The sequence below is a fragment of the Pelodiscus sinensis genome, chromosome 22 (genome assembly GCF_052426305.1).
Source record: "Pelodiscus sinensis isolate ZL-2025 chromosome 22, ASM5242630v1, whole genome shotgun sequence".
NCBI lineage: Eukaryota > Metazoa > Chordata > Testudines > Trionychidae > Pelodiscus > Pelodiscus sinensis.
Genome location: NC_143073.1, coordinates 16,432,295 through 16,447,573, shown reverse-complemented (window position 1 = coordinate 16,447,573; position 15,279 = coordinate 16,432,295). Strand labels below are relative to the sequence as shown.

The following is a 15,279-nucleotide window of genomic DNA, read 5'->3' as shown; positions in this document are numbered from 1 at the left end:
AGGGGCGGGGGAGGAATGAGGGAGAAACCATCTACCATATAGAGGGGTGCTATGGAATGGGAGATACCAACCCACTTCCTGGTCCACCGGGTGAGACCACCTTCCATATGAGGGGTGCTATGGATTCGTTTCTGTGGTGAGAGTGAATTCATCCTTTAATGGGCTAAACCAATTCACTTCCCAGCCTAGGGAGGTTGTGGGATCTGGAGATATTTAAGAGCAGGTTGGACAGATGCTTGTCAGGGACGGTCTAGAATGGTGCTGGGTCCTGCCACGAGGGTAGGGAACTGGTCTTTTCCAGTTCTAGTGTTCTCTGATTACATTCTATGAGTGTGAGACCATTTACTATAGGGAGGGGGCGGTCAGAGGTGGAAGAAACCAATGCACTTCAAGGGGGGAGGTGAGACTACCCACTGTATTTAGAAGGGGGCTAACAATAGGATACACCAAATCGATTCCGGGGTGACGTGAGACCGATGCTCCAATGAGGAAAAGGAGAAAATGACCCATACCAACTCTCTAGGGAGACCCATCAGAGCACCCCCCCCCCAAGTAGGAACGGGAGATACCAACTCTCTCTGAGAAGGGGCAGGCAGGGTTCAGTCCTGGATGGGTGGAGAACAAGCAGGGGAGGTTGCTCATTTCCTGGGGGGCGGAGGAGGGAGGGAGACAACTCAGCTTCTGGGGGGGGGGGGAGGAGGGAGAGAGGAAATAAAGATGGGAGATACCAGGACAGGGCGAGACCAACTAATGAAAGCAGAGGGGAGAGATGAGTTGTACCAACCCTGATGTTCTCTGCAATGGGTCAGTCAAACTAGGAAGGGGGAATCAACTCGCAGTCCCCCCTGCTCTAACCCACCTGCCTCCCAGAGAACCCAGGAGTCCTGACTCCCAGCCCCCGCCCCTGCCCTGACCCATCAGCCCCCACTCTCCTCCCAGCAAACCCAGGCGTCCGGGCTGCCAGCCTCCCTTGCTCTAACCACTAACCCAGGAGTCCTGACTCTCAGCCCTCCCCTCCCCTCTGATCCACCAGCCCCCACTCCCCTCCTAGAACCAGGAGCGAACCCAGGAGTCCTGACTCTGAACCCCTCCTGAATTCCTGTACATCCTAGTTCAGGATCTGTCCCCTCGTCTAGGTGAATTTTGCTGTTTTGGAACAACCCAGGGCATGGAATTGCAGAGTGGGGGGAGGTTGAAAGGGGCTGGCTAGAGGAGGTGGGAGCATGTATGGTTGGATGAAGAGGGGCAGGGATGGATGTTTGGATAATAATTTTTGGAGAGGTACCTGGAGTAATTAAATAGAATGTGGGATCTGGTGGGTTAGAGTGGGGTGGAGGGCTGGGAGCCAGGACTCCTGGGTTCTCTCCCTGACTCTGGGAGGGGAATAATGCTTGCTACTTGAGAACTAACCCCCTCCCCAGACACTAATCACCTACCTGCCTCTTTAAGAAAACCCCAGATTATCACTTATTGTCTATTTTGTTAACCAATCAGGAGCTGCCTCGGTTGGGGGGGTGCAGCCTGTGATTGGCTGAGGTGGAAGCTCCCCTCTACGTCTCTCTCTATAGCCCCCCTCCCCTCCACGGTCGCTGTCCAGTCGCCTGGGTGCTGAATAGCCCCCTGCACCCAGCCTCCCCTACATCCCGGACCTCCCTCAAGGATCTGTACGGGGCAGGGGGCGTAGCAGAGCCAGGATGAGTGGGGGTGTCTATGGAGGAGGTAAGGGATCCTCTTTAAGGCTGCCCCCCTTTTTTCTTCACAGCATTGGCACGTGACCCACAGGGGGTGCTCTGCTGCAGGGAGGGGCTAGAGTCAGCAGGGGGTACTCTCCCCTTGGAATCAGGGCTGGCCCCTTTTCTTGGCGCATGAACATTAGCATCTGAGCAAATTCCAGATCCAGACATTGTCTGTTGGAGCGGGGATTGTCTGTGCCTCTGTGCAGCATTGCAGAGTGGTCAGTGCACCACCCCGGCAGTTGGCACATCTCAGTGCCAAGCAAGGGGTCCCTGTGTAACCAGCCACCCCGCTCCAGAGGTAGCTGCATCTCAGCTCTGAGTGAAGGGTCCCTGGATAACCAGATACACTGTCCCAGAGGTGGCCACATCTCAGTGCTGGGCGAGGGGTCCTTGTCCCAGAGGTGGCTGCATAGGTGATTGGTAGTGACTGTTTCTATCTCTCTCCCAGATGAGGTTGGAGCTCTTGTTTTTGACATCGGCTCATTTTCAGTGCGAGCTGGTTATGCTGGAGAAGACTGCCCAAAGGTACATCCAGGCATTCCTGGAACCCCCCTCAACTTTCCCCTATGACCGCGATGTCCAACATGTTAGCCACTAGCCACATGTGGCTAATTTGGCTGGTTGAGTGTGGTATGTGGCTTGAGCAATGTGACTATTTGGCTGGTTGAGTGTGGCTAGTTGTCTATAGCAGTAGCCCGTATAGTGCTTCAGAACTGGTTGGACACCACGGCCCTATGAAACCCTCCTATTCTGGGGTTGGATGGGAACCAGCGCCCCCTAGAGGAGACAAGCCCCATACTCCATTCCCTGCCCCCTTGAGCCAGCCAGTCCCTTGCCCTGGAGCCGGGTGGGAGCCGGTGCCCGTAGAGACAAGCCCTGCATGTCACCCTCTTGCCCCATTGCAGGCAGATTTCCCCACCACAGTGGGACTTTTGGCCCCGGAAGAGGCGGCGCTGGAGCTGGATGGGGAGAAGGAGAAGAAGCCAGGGAAGGTTTATTACATCGATACCAACTCGCTGCATGTCCCGCGGGAGAACACAGAAGTCCTGTCGCCCCTCAAGAATGGCATGAGTGAGGCTTGGGCTCCCGGGACTCCTCCCCTCCTACATGGGACAACCTGCTTTGCCCCAGCCACAGGGCCCCCCAGCCATGGCCCCTCAACCAGTGTCCCCACCAGATTCCCATGGCATTTTCCCCACACCCCCTGCTATGCACTGCCATGGTCCCTCCATCTGACCCACTGCTATGCCCATGCTGCAGACCCATCATACCCCACCTTGCCACCTACTGCCATGACCCCCCGCTGTGCCCCCCACAGCTTATGTGCCCTTCTCTCTACCACTGGTGGCAGCCCCCCATGTGGTTTCCCTACTTCCTCGTGGGGCATATGGGCTAGTGCCACTTTAACTGACCCCCTTTCTCTGTCTCTTCTCCCTCCCTCTCCCAGTTGAAGACTGGGACTGCTTCCAGGCCATCCTGGACCACACCTATGGCAAACACGTGAAGTCAGAGCCAAGCCTGCACCCCGTCCTCATGTCTGAGGCACCGGTAGGTCTCTCTGTGCCTTGAGATCAGCCCCTGTACCCCAATATCTTCCCTACACCTTGATATTGCCCCCAGCACCCTGATATCACCCCCTGTATCCTGACATTGCTCTTTGTGCCCTGCTATCACCCGCTGCATCCCTGCACCCCAACATTGCCCCTGCTCCCTGACATTTCCCCCTGCACCCCAACATTACTCTATGTGCCCTGACATCATCCCTGCTCCCCAATATTACCCCATGCCCAACATCACCCCTGCACCCCAATATCACCACTCCACCATGACATCATCCTGCACCTCAACATTTCTCTCTGTGCCCTGATACCACCCCTGCATCCCAGCATCACCCCTTGTACCTCTGATATTGCCCTCTGTGCCCTAATATCTGCCACTGCACCCCAGTATCTCTCCCTGCACACCTGTACCCTAACATCATTGCTGCAGCCCATGCTTCTGTCCGAGGCATCAGGAGGTCTCACTGGGTATCCCAACCTCACCTCACCCGCCTGCACCCTCACATCATCCCCACTGCTCCACTGAGGCCTCTCCTCCGGCCTCCAGTTGGTCTGGAGGCAACATGCACCCCTACTGCATTTCCTAATGCTCCCTGATGCCCCTGAGCCCCCAACATGCCCTCAGTGCCCCAATACGCCCCCAGCCCCCCAGCCCTCTGTCTCCCGGCAGTGGAACACTCGGGCCAAGCGGGAGAAGCTGACAGAGCTGATGTTCGAGCACTACAGCATCCCAGCTTTCTTCCTCTGCAAGACTGCTGTGCTCACCGCGTATCCTGAGAGGCTCGGGGGACTGGCAGACAATGGCTGGGAGGTTGGAGAGGACAAGTAAGGGCTGGAGAAGAAACCAGTGGACATGATGTGTGGGGCTGGGGAGGGATTGGGAGCTGCCCTGGGAGGTGCTGGGAGGTCTGGAGAGGATGTGGGGGACTGGGAAGAGATTGAGGGCTGGAAATTGGACTGGTGGCAAAGAGGGAGCAGAGCACTGGGGTTGAAGAGGAGCTGGGCAGACACTGGGGGGTAATCTGGGGGACAGAAGGAGGATGGGAGAGTATCTGGCAAAGGGTCCTGCAGGGGGCCCTCTGGGGCTCAGGGGACATGTGGAGGACACAGGCAGAGCTGTGAGGTGCTAAGAAGTAGGTGACATGCTCCAGTGGCAAGGAGTTCCACGTACCCCACTGCCTGTCTTGCTCCCTTGACCCACTCACTGCCCGGATCCCAGCTTTGCCAACGGGCGCAGCACAGGGCTTGTGCTGGACAGTGGGGCCACACACACCACGGCCATCCCTGTGCATGACGGCTACATCCTGCAGCAAGGTGGGCACTGCCCGGGCATCTGGGTTCTCTCCCCAGCCCTGAGAGGGAAGTGGGGCTGGTGGGTTGGAGGGGGTGTTGGTGGGAGAGGGGAGCTGAAAACTCAAAATCCTGGGTTCTCTCCCCTGCTATGGGAGGGCCATGGGGGCTGGTGGGTTAGAGAAGTCGGGGCTGGGAGCCCAGACTCCTGGGTTCATTCCCAGCTCTGGGGGCTTCCAGGCATCGTGAAGTCACCGCTGGCCGGGGATTTCATCTCCATGCAGTGCCGGGAGCTCTTCCAGGAGATGAACATCGAGATTGTGCCCCCCTACATGATCGCTGCCAAGGTGCGGGGGAGGGGGAGAAGGGAGGGCACGATCGGGAGAGGATGGGCTGGGGGAAGGCAGGAGTTGAGGGGTGGTGGCTGAGGGGAGTCTGGGGGCAGTGGCTGGGGCATTGGGGGTCAGAGGGGGAATGGTTCATGGCTGCCCTTCTGCCCCATCTTCCTCCCTCCTCAGGACCCCGTGCGTGAAGGGGCACCCCCGAACTGGAAGAAGAAGGAGAAGCTGCCCCAGGTCTCCAAGTCATGGCACAACTACACCTGCAATGTAAGATAGGGGGAGGGGAAGGGCTGCATGCCTGGCTTTGCAAGGGGACTAGAGACTCCTGGGTGTCAGGGACTCACAGGTTATGCCCACACTTGGCCTGTATGGCTCCCGGAGGAACCCCTGTTAGTGCAACAGCCCCTTCTCACGAGGCCACTCTTTCAGGATTTAGCCCATCTGCCTCCTGGGACCACCCCTCTCTGAGCTCCCAGCGCACCTGGCTCTGCCCTGGGCCCCTCAGGGAGTCCACTCGCTCTGGGCCCCCAGGGCCTCCACTCGCAGGGGGGCCAGTGCAGCCCTGTTCTCAGACCGGAGCGACTCTCTGCCAGCGGCACACAGGAGGGTTCATTGAGCACTGAACCCAGCACAGGAACTCTCAGGCCTGCAGGCCTGGCCCCCCTCAGCCCAGCACGTCTGAGTCTCCCCTGCAGCCAGGTGGGCTCTGCCTGCTCCCCCTGCCCAGGCCAGCAGCCCCCTCCTCCCAGCCCAGCCCCCAAATCCCTCCCCAGCAGCCCCTCTCCTGGCCTTTGTGGCTACATCTAGACTGCAAGCTTCAAGCTTCTTTTGGAAGAAGCTTTTCTGGAAAAAAGCTTATTTGGGAAGAGCATCCACACAGTAAAAGCACAATGAAAAAGCGATCTGCTTTTTCCAAAAATAGTGTCCACATTGATTGGACACTATCTCGCATTTAAGTTGTGATTAGTATGGGCGGAATGGCCACCAGGGCACCTGTGTTATTTCCTGGAGGCCATTTCTTTCGAAAGAACGCCCTTTTCTGCCTTTTTCCGAAAAAGCTTTTTTGGAAAAAGGTTTCTTCCTCATAGAAAGAGGTTTACTGCTGTTGGAAAATCCCCTTTGTTCTTTCGACTTTCTGTCAAAAGAACGCAATAGCAGTGTGGACGTAAGTATAGTTTTTCCAGAAAAAACTGGAGTGGACATACCCTGTCTTCTGCCCAGGTGCCATCTGATCTGGGTCTCCTGGTCACTAGTTGCTGGGGTCTCCAGTTTGTGCTGGACCCTGGAACAACAAACTCCCTTCCCCTTCCCCTCCCCTTCTTAAACCAGTTACAGCCAGGGACACTGAACCCCCACAAACCCTCCCACTTTGTCACAACTCTCCCCTTCCAGTCTGAACTGAGCAGGGTCACTTGGCCAGTGGCCTGGGGAAGTGCAGGGCCCCGCCCCGGGGTAAAGCATCCGCTGTGACATTAGCGCTCCCCTTCACATGGACCCACCTCCATGTCGTAATCCTGCAGGAGCAGGCCCCAGCTCGGCGTTGGCCCCTTTCCCCTGGTGCAGCCAGGTCAGGGGGCGGGGTCAGCGCACACCGGGAATCTCCGCCCAAATAGACAGGGCTGCAGCGTTGGAAGGGCCCAGCCCGGGGCCTGGCGTTGCTTCTCTGGCCGCGGAGCGCTGTTCCCGGGGCAGCAGCGTCTTGCTGAGTGCACAGTGGGGCGCTTCTCCCCACTAGGCCAGTTTGCATCAGCACCGCGCCCAGCCCGGGCTCTGGGGCTGGGTGAACCCCAGGAAGGATTTGCTAAAACCCGGGTTGACCGGCTGTGGGCCTTGGACTAGTGCCGCCTTCAGCGCACAGAGAGCCCCCTGGCACTGCTCAGTCCAGCCACCCTGTCCGGCTGGCCCGTCCCACCCAGCTCTGTCAGGGGAGCTGCCAGGGTGCTAAAGGGGCACAAACCTCCGGTAGTGCCCGCCATCCCAGTGAAAGCCTGGACCTGCCTCTTAGTCTGGGGACTGGCCAAGCCCTGAAGGCCTCCACGTTAGCCGGCTCCGGCTTCAGATGGCCACGCCGACCTTGTGGCCCAGATTGGACACCTCTGCCATCCCCGCCTTGCACCTTCTTCACCTGCGACACATGGTGCCCCAGGTCTGGCTAGAGACACAGATATCGTCACTATGAGCCAGAGCCAAGCTGTGCACCCCCCCAGCAACTGCTCCGCCAGGCGCTAGAAAGCGGCAGGCGCCCCCCTGTGGCCAAAAGGCAGGACCAGGCACTGGAAGGAACCTATTGGGTGGTGACGGCCGACTGTGCCCTGGCCTCTGGGTCCAAAGCCACCGCCAGTAGCCTTGGTGAGATCCACAGCAGTGAGGTCCTGGGCCCCCCAACTTGTCTAGAGTCTCGTCAGGCCTGGGCATGGGGGAGGCGTCGGACACGGTGATGGCACGGAGCTTCCGACAGTCCACCCAGACCCGGATTGTCCTGTCCTTCTTGGGAACCAACACCAGGGGCGAGGCCCAGGGCTGGAGAAAGGGGGGATCGCCCCTAAAGCCGGCCTGTCGCCGACCCCTCTCTCCGGATCCTGGGCTGCTTTCCCAGTGTCCCAGGATGGGCTATGCCTGAGGGGTGATGGGCTCCTGTCCCCACTGGTGAACAGCCAGGTTAGTGAGCCCAGGCCAGACAGAGGCAGCCGCTGGTGGGAGCGCAGCAGCTCTCTGATCTCTGTGTGCCGGGCAGGAGTTAGCTGGTCTGAGAGGGGAACTGATTCCAGCGAGGTGCCAGCCTTGGCCTCTGGAAAGAGACCCACCAGGGGATCCCTTCTCCCTGTCCCCCCACTGCCCACACACAGCCAGCACCAACTTCTCCCTGTCCCCGTGCGGCTCATCATGCTGACATGGTGACCGGGTGGCTGTGTGCCCAGTTGGAGGTTCCACCACGTAGTTCTCCTCATTTACCTCTCTGATGACCCTGAAGGGGCCGTCCCAGGCCGCTTGCAGCTTGGTCGTCCTCACGGGGATGAGATGCATCACCTGGCCCTGTGGCATAGGAACGGGCACGTGCGGAGCCGTCGTACCAGACTTTCTGCCCCTTCTGCGCCCTGGCTGGGACCTCCTTGGGGAACCCGACCCTGCTGAAAATGGCCAGCAGAGCATCGGCCGCAGTGTCTGCCTTGAAAGAGGATGGCGCCAGAGCCTGGGGGTAGCCAATAACGAAATCCACTGCCCCCAGGATGTATTTCTTCCCAGATCAGGTCGCCTGGCTCAGGGGCCCCACTGTGTCCAGGGCCACCTTCTGTGATGGGCAGGGCCCTCAAAGCTGCTTTAGACTTATCCTGGGCCGCCCCCTCCTCCCAGCAGGAGTCCAGCATTGTTGGGCCACCAAAAAAGGCTTCTGCAGCAGCTTCTGCCCGGTGCACTGGAGTCCCTGATGCCCCAAAAAGGGGACATCGTGGGCCAGGTACAACAGCCCGTGGTGGTACCGCTGGGGAACCCCCAACTGCCTCCGGCTTTCCAAGGTTCAGTTTGCTCCGGGCCAATCCATTCCTGGCACAGGAATCCCGGCTCCCACAAGAACCTCTCCCTATGGTCCACCCCCTTGGATCCTGCACCCCCGTGGCCAGCCAGGGGCCTCAGCTTCTCCGAGGAGGGATCCTTGTGTAGCTACATCTGGAATTCCACTGCTGGGGTTGAGGGTATGGCTCTGGAGGGTCATGCCTCAGTTTCCCTACCTTGGGCCCGAGGTTCTGGCCTTCCCCTGTCTAGCCCTGCCCTCAGTGTTTCACTCCCCCCTTTGGGAGGTCTTGCATCCCTCACTAACTGGCTTCAGGTGAGGACCAGGGTGTTCTGAGTGTCCTCTGGCCAGTCCTCCAGTCGTTACCCATTAGCTCCTGCGTGGGTAGCTGATCATGCCCCCCAGCCTCTTTGGGCCTCTCCTTAGACCCCATTTCAGGTGAATCTTTGCTACAGGCACCGTGGCTTGGCCCAAAGACTCCTTCAGGGTCAGGTATGTGCAGGGCACTAGCTGGTTGGGCCCACGACCTGGGGCTGTGTCAGTGTCACCTCCACGCCCATGTCCCAGAACCCCTGGACGCTCCTTCCCCCCACCTCAGTGGGGATGATGTGGTGATTGTTCCCGGGGCCTGTCCCACACTCGGATTGAGTACGGGTATTCTGGGGCTGGCTCCCCACCTTCCCCAGCTTGCCTGGCCTGGCCTGGGGGTCCCCTCCCCTTGGCACAGCCCAGTCAACTGCATCCTCCCTCGGGCAGGTGGTGCCTCCTCCAGGTGGGCTCCCACCCTGGGCTCCCACCCAGCAGGGACTCGGAGGCTCCGCCTGGCTGCCATTTCCTTCATCCCCCAGCCCTGTGTCACCATCTGTCCCTTTTGGCCCCAGTAATTGCGTTTCAGGTCCCTCTAGTCCCCTGGGGGGGGCAGCCAGCCCCAGCATTCAGGGCCACCCTGGGCTGGGCTTCTCAGAGTCCCACCTTCGAGGGGTCTCTGGGTGACTCCACCTCTGAGCCCCCGATGTGGGTCTCCCCCACCCTGCTCCGATCTGCTGGCGCAAGCCCATCGGCCAGTGTCCCCGCACTGCGCAGATCTTTGGGCTGCCAGTCGGCCGGCCACACCCCTAGGGCTGGAGGGCAAATCCCCTACAGCTGCTCCACCCCCACCAGGTGACACATCCTCTGCGGAGTGGCCCCCAGCACCCTTCCCCCACTTACCCCCTTGGCCACCTCTCCCCCAACCCCAGCTCATACAGCAGGGTCCTGTCGCTCTCTGTCCACCAGCCTCCGCTCCCCTAGCACCAGCTCCTTCGCTTTCAGCTCCAGCCTGTCTCCGCAGCTCCTCTGGGGAGAACCCGGATCGGGGGCCATCCTGCTGACCTGGGAATCAGGTCTGATGGGCTCCCGGCTGCCACCCTGTCTGCCCCCGTGGCTGCCCCCAGCTCCTCGGGCTGCACGGGAGCCCCACTGGGATCTGGAAGGTCATTCTCCACTAGCCGAGCCATCAGCTGCTCCTTAGTGAGCCTCCCGCGGCTCAGCCCCCCCCTGAACAGACGTGCCAGGTCGCTCTGACAGAGCCGGGCACAGGCCATTTCCCCCCTGGTTCCTTCAACACCCTCGTTTGTCACTGGCAGCCGCTCACTGCAAAGCACCCGCAGCCAGCGGCCTACAGGTAGGGTTGCCAGATGGTTTCAACAAAAATACTGGACACCAAATAGTTGACATTCCATCACAATCTACGTCACATCGTAAGGAAATACCGGACACTTCTATTTTCTCAATTTGTTTCCCGAACAGAAAGCTCAAGTACTGGACTGACCGGTTCAAAACCGGAGACCTGGCAATGCTACCTACAGGGTGCACCACACACCAGCCTCTGCTGCCACCTCGGCACAGCTCACAGGTGGTGCCCACGCTTGGCCCATCGGTCCCCAGGAGAAACCCCCGACAATGCGACAGCCCCTTCTTGGGGGGCCACTCTCTGCTGTGGGGTCTGCCCCTCTCTGAGCTCCCAGAGCTCTCAGAGCTCCTGGCTCTGCCCTGGGGCCCCAGGGCCTCCACTCGCAGGGGGGCCAGTGCAGCCCTGTTCTCAGACCGGAGCGACTCTCCGCCAGCGGCACACAGGAGGGTTCATTGAGCACTGAACCCAGCACAGGAACTCTCAGGCCTGCAGGCCTGGCCCCCCTCAGCCCAGCACGTCTGAGTCTCCCCTGCAGGCAGGTGGGCTCTGCCTGCTCCCCCTGCCCAGGCCAGCAGCCCCCTCCTCCCAGCCCAGCCCCCAAATCCCTCCCCAGCAGCCCCTCCCCGGCCTCTGTCTTCTGCCCAGGTAACCAGGGTCGCCTGGGCTCCCCTCTTTTTCACATCCCCCCTCCTCTGCCCTTTTTCCCCCCTGGCTGGGACCATCTGGGCAAGTCACGGGGGTCTTTTCCCCACAGCCCATTGGCCAGACCCAGCCGTGCCATCCCAGCTGGCTCTCCCGGTCACCAGTCACTGCAATCCCCAGTTCTGTGCTGATCCCTGGTACAACATATTCCCTCCCCGTCCCCTCGTTAAACCAGTAACAGCCAGGGATATTGAGGTCTGGTCTACTCTAGATGGGAAAGTGGAAGTAAGAAACACAGCTCCAGCTCTGTGAATGATGTAGTGGGAGTTGACTTATCTATAACATGGTGTTTCTGCGCTGTCCCCACAGTGGGAGGCTGATGGGAGCTAACACTCCCATCTGCTTCCCTTCTTTCATGGGGAACAGGAGAGTCAGCACTGACGGGTGGTGCCCTCTGAGTTTGATTTAGTGGATCTTCACTAGACTCGATAAATCGAACCCCAGAAGATCAACTGTCTGCATAGTTAGATATGGCCTGAGTGCTCCCCTCTGCTTCCAACCCCTTCAAACCCTCACAGATCCCCCACTTTGCTGCAGTGGGACGGAGCTGGGGTCTGGAGCCAGGACTCCTGGGTTCTTCCCTCAGTCACTGACAACCATCATTTCCACCCCCAGGAGGTGATCCAGGATTTCCAGGCCTCTGTGCTGCAGGTCTCCGACTCGCCATACGATGAGCAGTGAGTGCCGGGGCTTGGCAGGCTCTGAGGGGGCAGGACAGCAGCAGGCTGGGCTCTCCAGGTTGGGGGGGCAGGGGCGGCCTGTGGCTATAGGCGGGGTCGGCACTGCCCCCTCTCCAACTTCCCTCCTCCCACAGGGTGGCTGCCCAAATGCCCACGGTCCACTACGAGATGCCCAATGGGTACAACACAGACTATGGGGCCGAGCGGCTGCGCATCCCTGAGGGGCTATTTGATCCCTCCAATGTCAAGGTAGGTCCTCCCTGCCTCTCCCCAAACTGGGGAAAGAACACAGGAGTCCTGGCTCCCAGCCCATTCCACCTGCTCTAACCCACCAGTTCCCACTCCAAGATCCTTTTCATCTCTCCCTTCCTCAGTTTCCCTTGGGGGGGTGCCTTGTCTGGGACGGGGCTGGGAGTTGTGGGGTGGGGTGGTATTGGGGAAGGGAGAGTAGAGGAGAAGCAGCCCCCCTGGTAACTCTCCCATCCCCTGATTCATTTTCCCCTTACAGGGTCTCTCTGGAAACACCATGCTGGGTGTCGGGCACGTGGTCACCACCAGCATCGGCATGTGTGATATCGACATCAGGCCGGTACGTCCCCCACCATTCCTGCGCCATGGGATGTGGGGCTGGAACCTGAGGCTGTGTGACAGCTCCTGCAACTGGACTCACTCTGGGCATGATGCCAGGGAAGATGGCCCCATTGGAGCCAAGGCGGGCAGGATGTCAGGGAAGAAGTGTCTGTAGGGGGCAGCAGACCAGACACTGGGGAGATGGGCCTGTGGAGTTAGGGGGCAGATGGGCCCATAGGGTGTGCATCAGGCTAGACACCATGGCCTGTGGGGAGCTGGCAGGCCAGATGCCAGGGCTGTTGGGCTTGCGGGTAGACAGCAGACTGGACACCAGGAGAGATAGGACTGAGGGGGACAGCAAGCTGGATGCCAGGGGAAATGGGTCGGGGCCGGGAACAACAGGTTAGATGCCAGGGGAAGATGGACCCATAAGGGGATGGCAGGATGGATGCTAGGGGAGATGGCCCCAGGGGGCAGGCTGGACACCGGGGAAGATGGGCCTGTGGGGAGGGGGACAGCAGGTTAGATGCCAGGGGGAGATGGACTCATGAGGGGCTGGCAGGTTGGACACCAGGGAAGATGGGCCCATGTGGAGACCTTGGACTAACCATCTCTCCGGGACTCCCAGGGTCTCTATGGCAGCGTCATTGTGACTGGGGGCAACACACTGCTGCAGGGGTTCACCGACCGGCTGAACAGAGAGCTATCGCAGAAAACCCCACCTGTGAGTGTGTACATGTGTGCCTGCGCGTGTGTGCGCACAGGTGCAGCGCTGCCCCATGCTGGCGTGCGTGTGTGTGTGCATGCGTGCAGTGCTGCCCTAGTGTGGAGGGGTGTGTGTGTGCGTAGTGCTTCCCCATGCTGGTGTGTGTGTGTGTGCATCACTGCCTGCTGATGGTGTGTGTGCGTGCATGGTGCTGCCCCATGCTGGGAGGCGTGGGTGTGTGCGCACACATGCACAGTGCTGCCCCCTGCTGGTGTGTGTGTGTGTGTGTTCTCGATGCTGCCCCTTGCTGGTGTGTGTGCACACAGTGCTGCTCTATGCTGGGGGGGCTTGTATATGGGTGTGTGCGTGCGGCTTGCGCCTAGTGCTGTTCCCTGCTAGAAGGTGTGGTGCTGCCCCATGCTGGTGTGTGTGCTTTTGGTACCGCCCCCTGCTGAGGTGTGTGTGTGTCTCAGGAGGAAGATCTGGGGGAGGAGTGTGTGTGTGTGAGTGCGCACGCAGCGCTGCCCCCTGCTTCTGTGTCCGTGTCTATGCTCAGTGCCTGCCACCCGGGGCACTCTCCCCACTTTTCTTTCTTTCCCTCTCCCCAGAGCATGCGCCTCAAACTCATTGCCAGCAACAGCACCATGGAGCGGAGATTCAGCCCCTGGATTGGGGGGTCCATCCTTGCCTCCCTGGTGAGTGACCCTGAGGAGGCAGGATGCCTGGATCCTCTCCCTGGCTTGGGCATTGGGGTGGGGGCAGCTGGTTGCCAGGACTGAGTCCTGGGCTCTATCCTGGTCTCTCCTCCCCAGGGCACCTTCCAGCAGATGTGGATCTCCAAGCAAGAGTACGAGGAGGGCGGGAAGCAATGTGTGGAGCGGAAATGCCCCTGAGGCACACGGCATCTTCTGGTGGTCTGACTGGGGACCAATGGGCTTCTGCCCCCGGCATCTCCTCCCCGCCCCTCTCCTTCCACGCCTCCTGTCGTGTCTTTAACCATCATGTTCACAACATATTTGCCTGGCAGGGAGGGATGAGCTGGGGGAGGGTCACATGGGAGACAGTCTCCCCCACTTGCGCACCAATTCTTATCCTTTCATCATTGCCCTCTCCCCTCCCAGGGCCCCTCGGCCACTATCTCCCAGAGCCGGGGAGAGAACCCAGGAGTCCTGGCTCCCAGTTCCCCATTTCTAATGCTGTTGGGGACATCAGCTAAAGCAAAGCACAGATAGGGAGCTGGGGTGGGAGCCCCATAATTTAGTGGGTATTGTTTGAGGAAGTGCAGTTGAGTTCAGACCTTAGGGTGCCCTGTGGGAGGCGGCGTCCCCTGCAGTTCAGAGGGAGACAGGCACATGCCCAATTCTCTCCTTGCTCCCTCCCAGTCATGACCCCCCATCACCTGTGCCATTTCCCCATGCCCTGGGCTTTCCCCATTTCTCTGCCTGTGCCCCCTATCAGCTCATTACGTGGTTAATTAATTGATTTGTTTCATTTTCATGGGTGTGAATGTGGAGTCTAGAGAATGCTCCACAATAAACATCCAAAAAGGATAAAACCGGAAAGTGGTGTCTTCATAATGCCTCCCGCCTGCCAAAGGGACCCAGGAGACCTGGCTCCCAGCCCCCTGCTCTAACCACCAGCCCCCTCTACCCTGTCCAAGCCTGCTACGGGGTGGGGATCAGGCTTGCCTGGAGGCAGGGAATGACCCACAGGGCTTTCCCCTCTATGGCATTCCAGCTCTGATGGGTGGGGCAGGGAGTTGCTAGGCACAGGGCTGTTATTTACTGCCCCACAGGTGGCTCTGACCTTTGGGTCAGGGTGGGGCAGGTTTGTCACAGGCATGCCCCACCCCACCCCACCCCTATCTCCTGCCTGTTCCCTGGACATTCACCCTTTAGGGCTGACGCATTTGCCTGTCCGACCCCGGGGGCGGGGGCACCCAGCTAACCTGCCCATTCCAAGGGATTAATTTCACGCACACCCCACTTGAGATCCTCCCCGAGCTCTGCTGCTCCTATGCTGCTGGAGAAGGGGGGTTGTGCTCTCCTCCTTCTGTCACCCACATAGCCCCTTCCCCCTTGGGTAGCCCCCCAAGTAATGGTACTGGACATCAGCTATTTATTGAGCAACCAGCGCAGCCTCTCTGCAGACTCCAGCAGTGTCACAGGGTCAGTGACAGCCGGGACGTTCACACATTTCTGAGCGACTGGCACAGCCTCTCTGCAGACTCCAGCAGTGTCACAGGGTCAGTGACAGCCGGGACGTTCACACATTTCTGAGCGACTGGCGCAGCCTCTCTGCAGATTCCGGCAGTGTCACAGGGCTGGTGACAGCCGGGACATTCACAGCTCTCTGAGTGACCAGTGCAGGCTCTCTGCACACTCCAGCAGTGTCACCTTTTAGTTGTTTTTTCCTTAACCCCAAAGATCAGAAGCATCTTTGTTTTCAACCCCAAGCTGCAGTTCTAGGACAGCTGGCAGCACAGAGAAACCTGGCCCCTTCAGTCACCTAGCCC

General features: G+C 59.5%; 1 protein-coding gene across 5 annotated transcripts; it reads left to right on the top strand.

The window, feature by feature from the left end:
* The first annotated feature begins 1 nt into the window (after position 1).
* ACTL6B (actin like 6B) lies at positions 2–14,319 on the top strand. 5 transcript variants are annotated; one of them, XM_075907724.2, is made up of 15 exons: positions 2–136; positions 1,569–1,719; positions 2,185–2,261; positions 2,642–2,807; positions 3,184–3,284; positions 3,966–4,063; positions 4,515–4,609; positions 4,826–4,932; positions 5,104–5,193; positions 11,424–11,485; positions 11,623–11,737; positions 11,997–12,077; positions 12,687–12,782; positions 13,373–13,459; positions 13,577–14,319. In XM_075907724.2, exons 2-15 carry the CDS (start codon positions 1,695–1,697, stop codon positions 13,655–13,657), a joined length of 1,281 nt encoding a protein of 426 aa, XP_075763839.1. In that variant the 5' UTR covers positions 2–136; positions 1,569–1,694; the 3' UTR covers positions 13,658–14,319. The 5 variants fall into 5 exon arrangements, with proteins under 5 accessions (XP_075763839.1, XP_075763835.1, XP_075763838.1 ...); XM_075907720.2 differs by having other exon boundaries at positions 12–136; positions 1,495–1,719; XM_075907723.2 differs by lacking the exon at positions 2–136 and adding an exon at positions 146–804.
* The last annotated feature ends 960 nt before the right edge of the window (positions 14,320–15,279 follow it).

Coding starts and splice junctions, on each gene's coding strand:
- ACTL6B (XM_075907724.2), top strand. CDS start 1,695: ATGAGTGGGGGTGTCTATGGAGGAG. Junction 2,262..2,641: donor CTGGAGAAGACTGCCCAAAG/GTACATCCAGGC, acceptor GCCCCATTGCAG/GCAGATTTCCCCACCACAGT. Junction 3,285..3,965: donor TCCTCATGTCTGAGGCACCG/GTAGGTCTCTCT, acceptor GTCTCCCGGCAG/TGGAACACTCGGGCCAAGCG.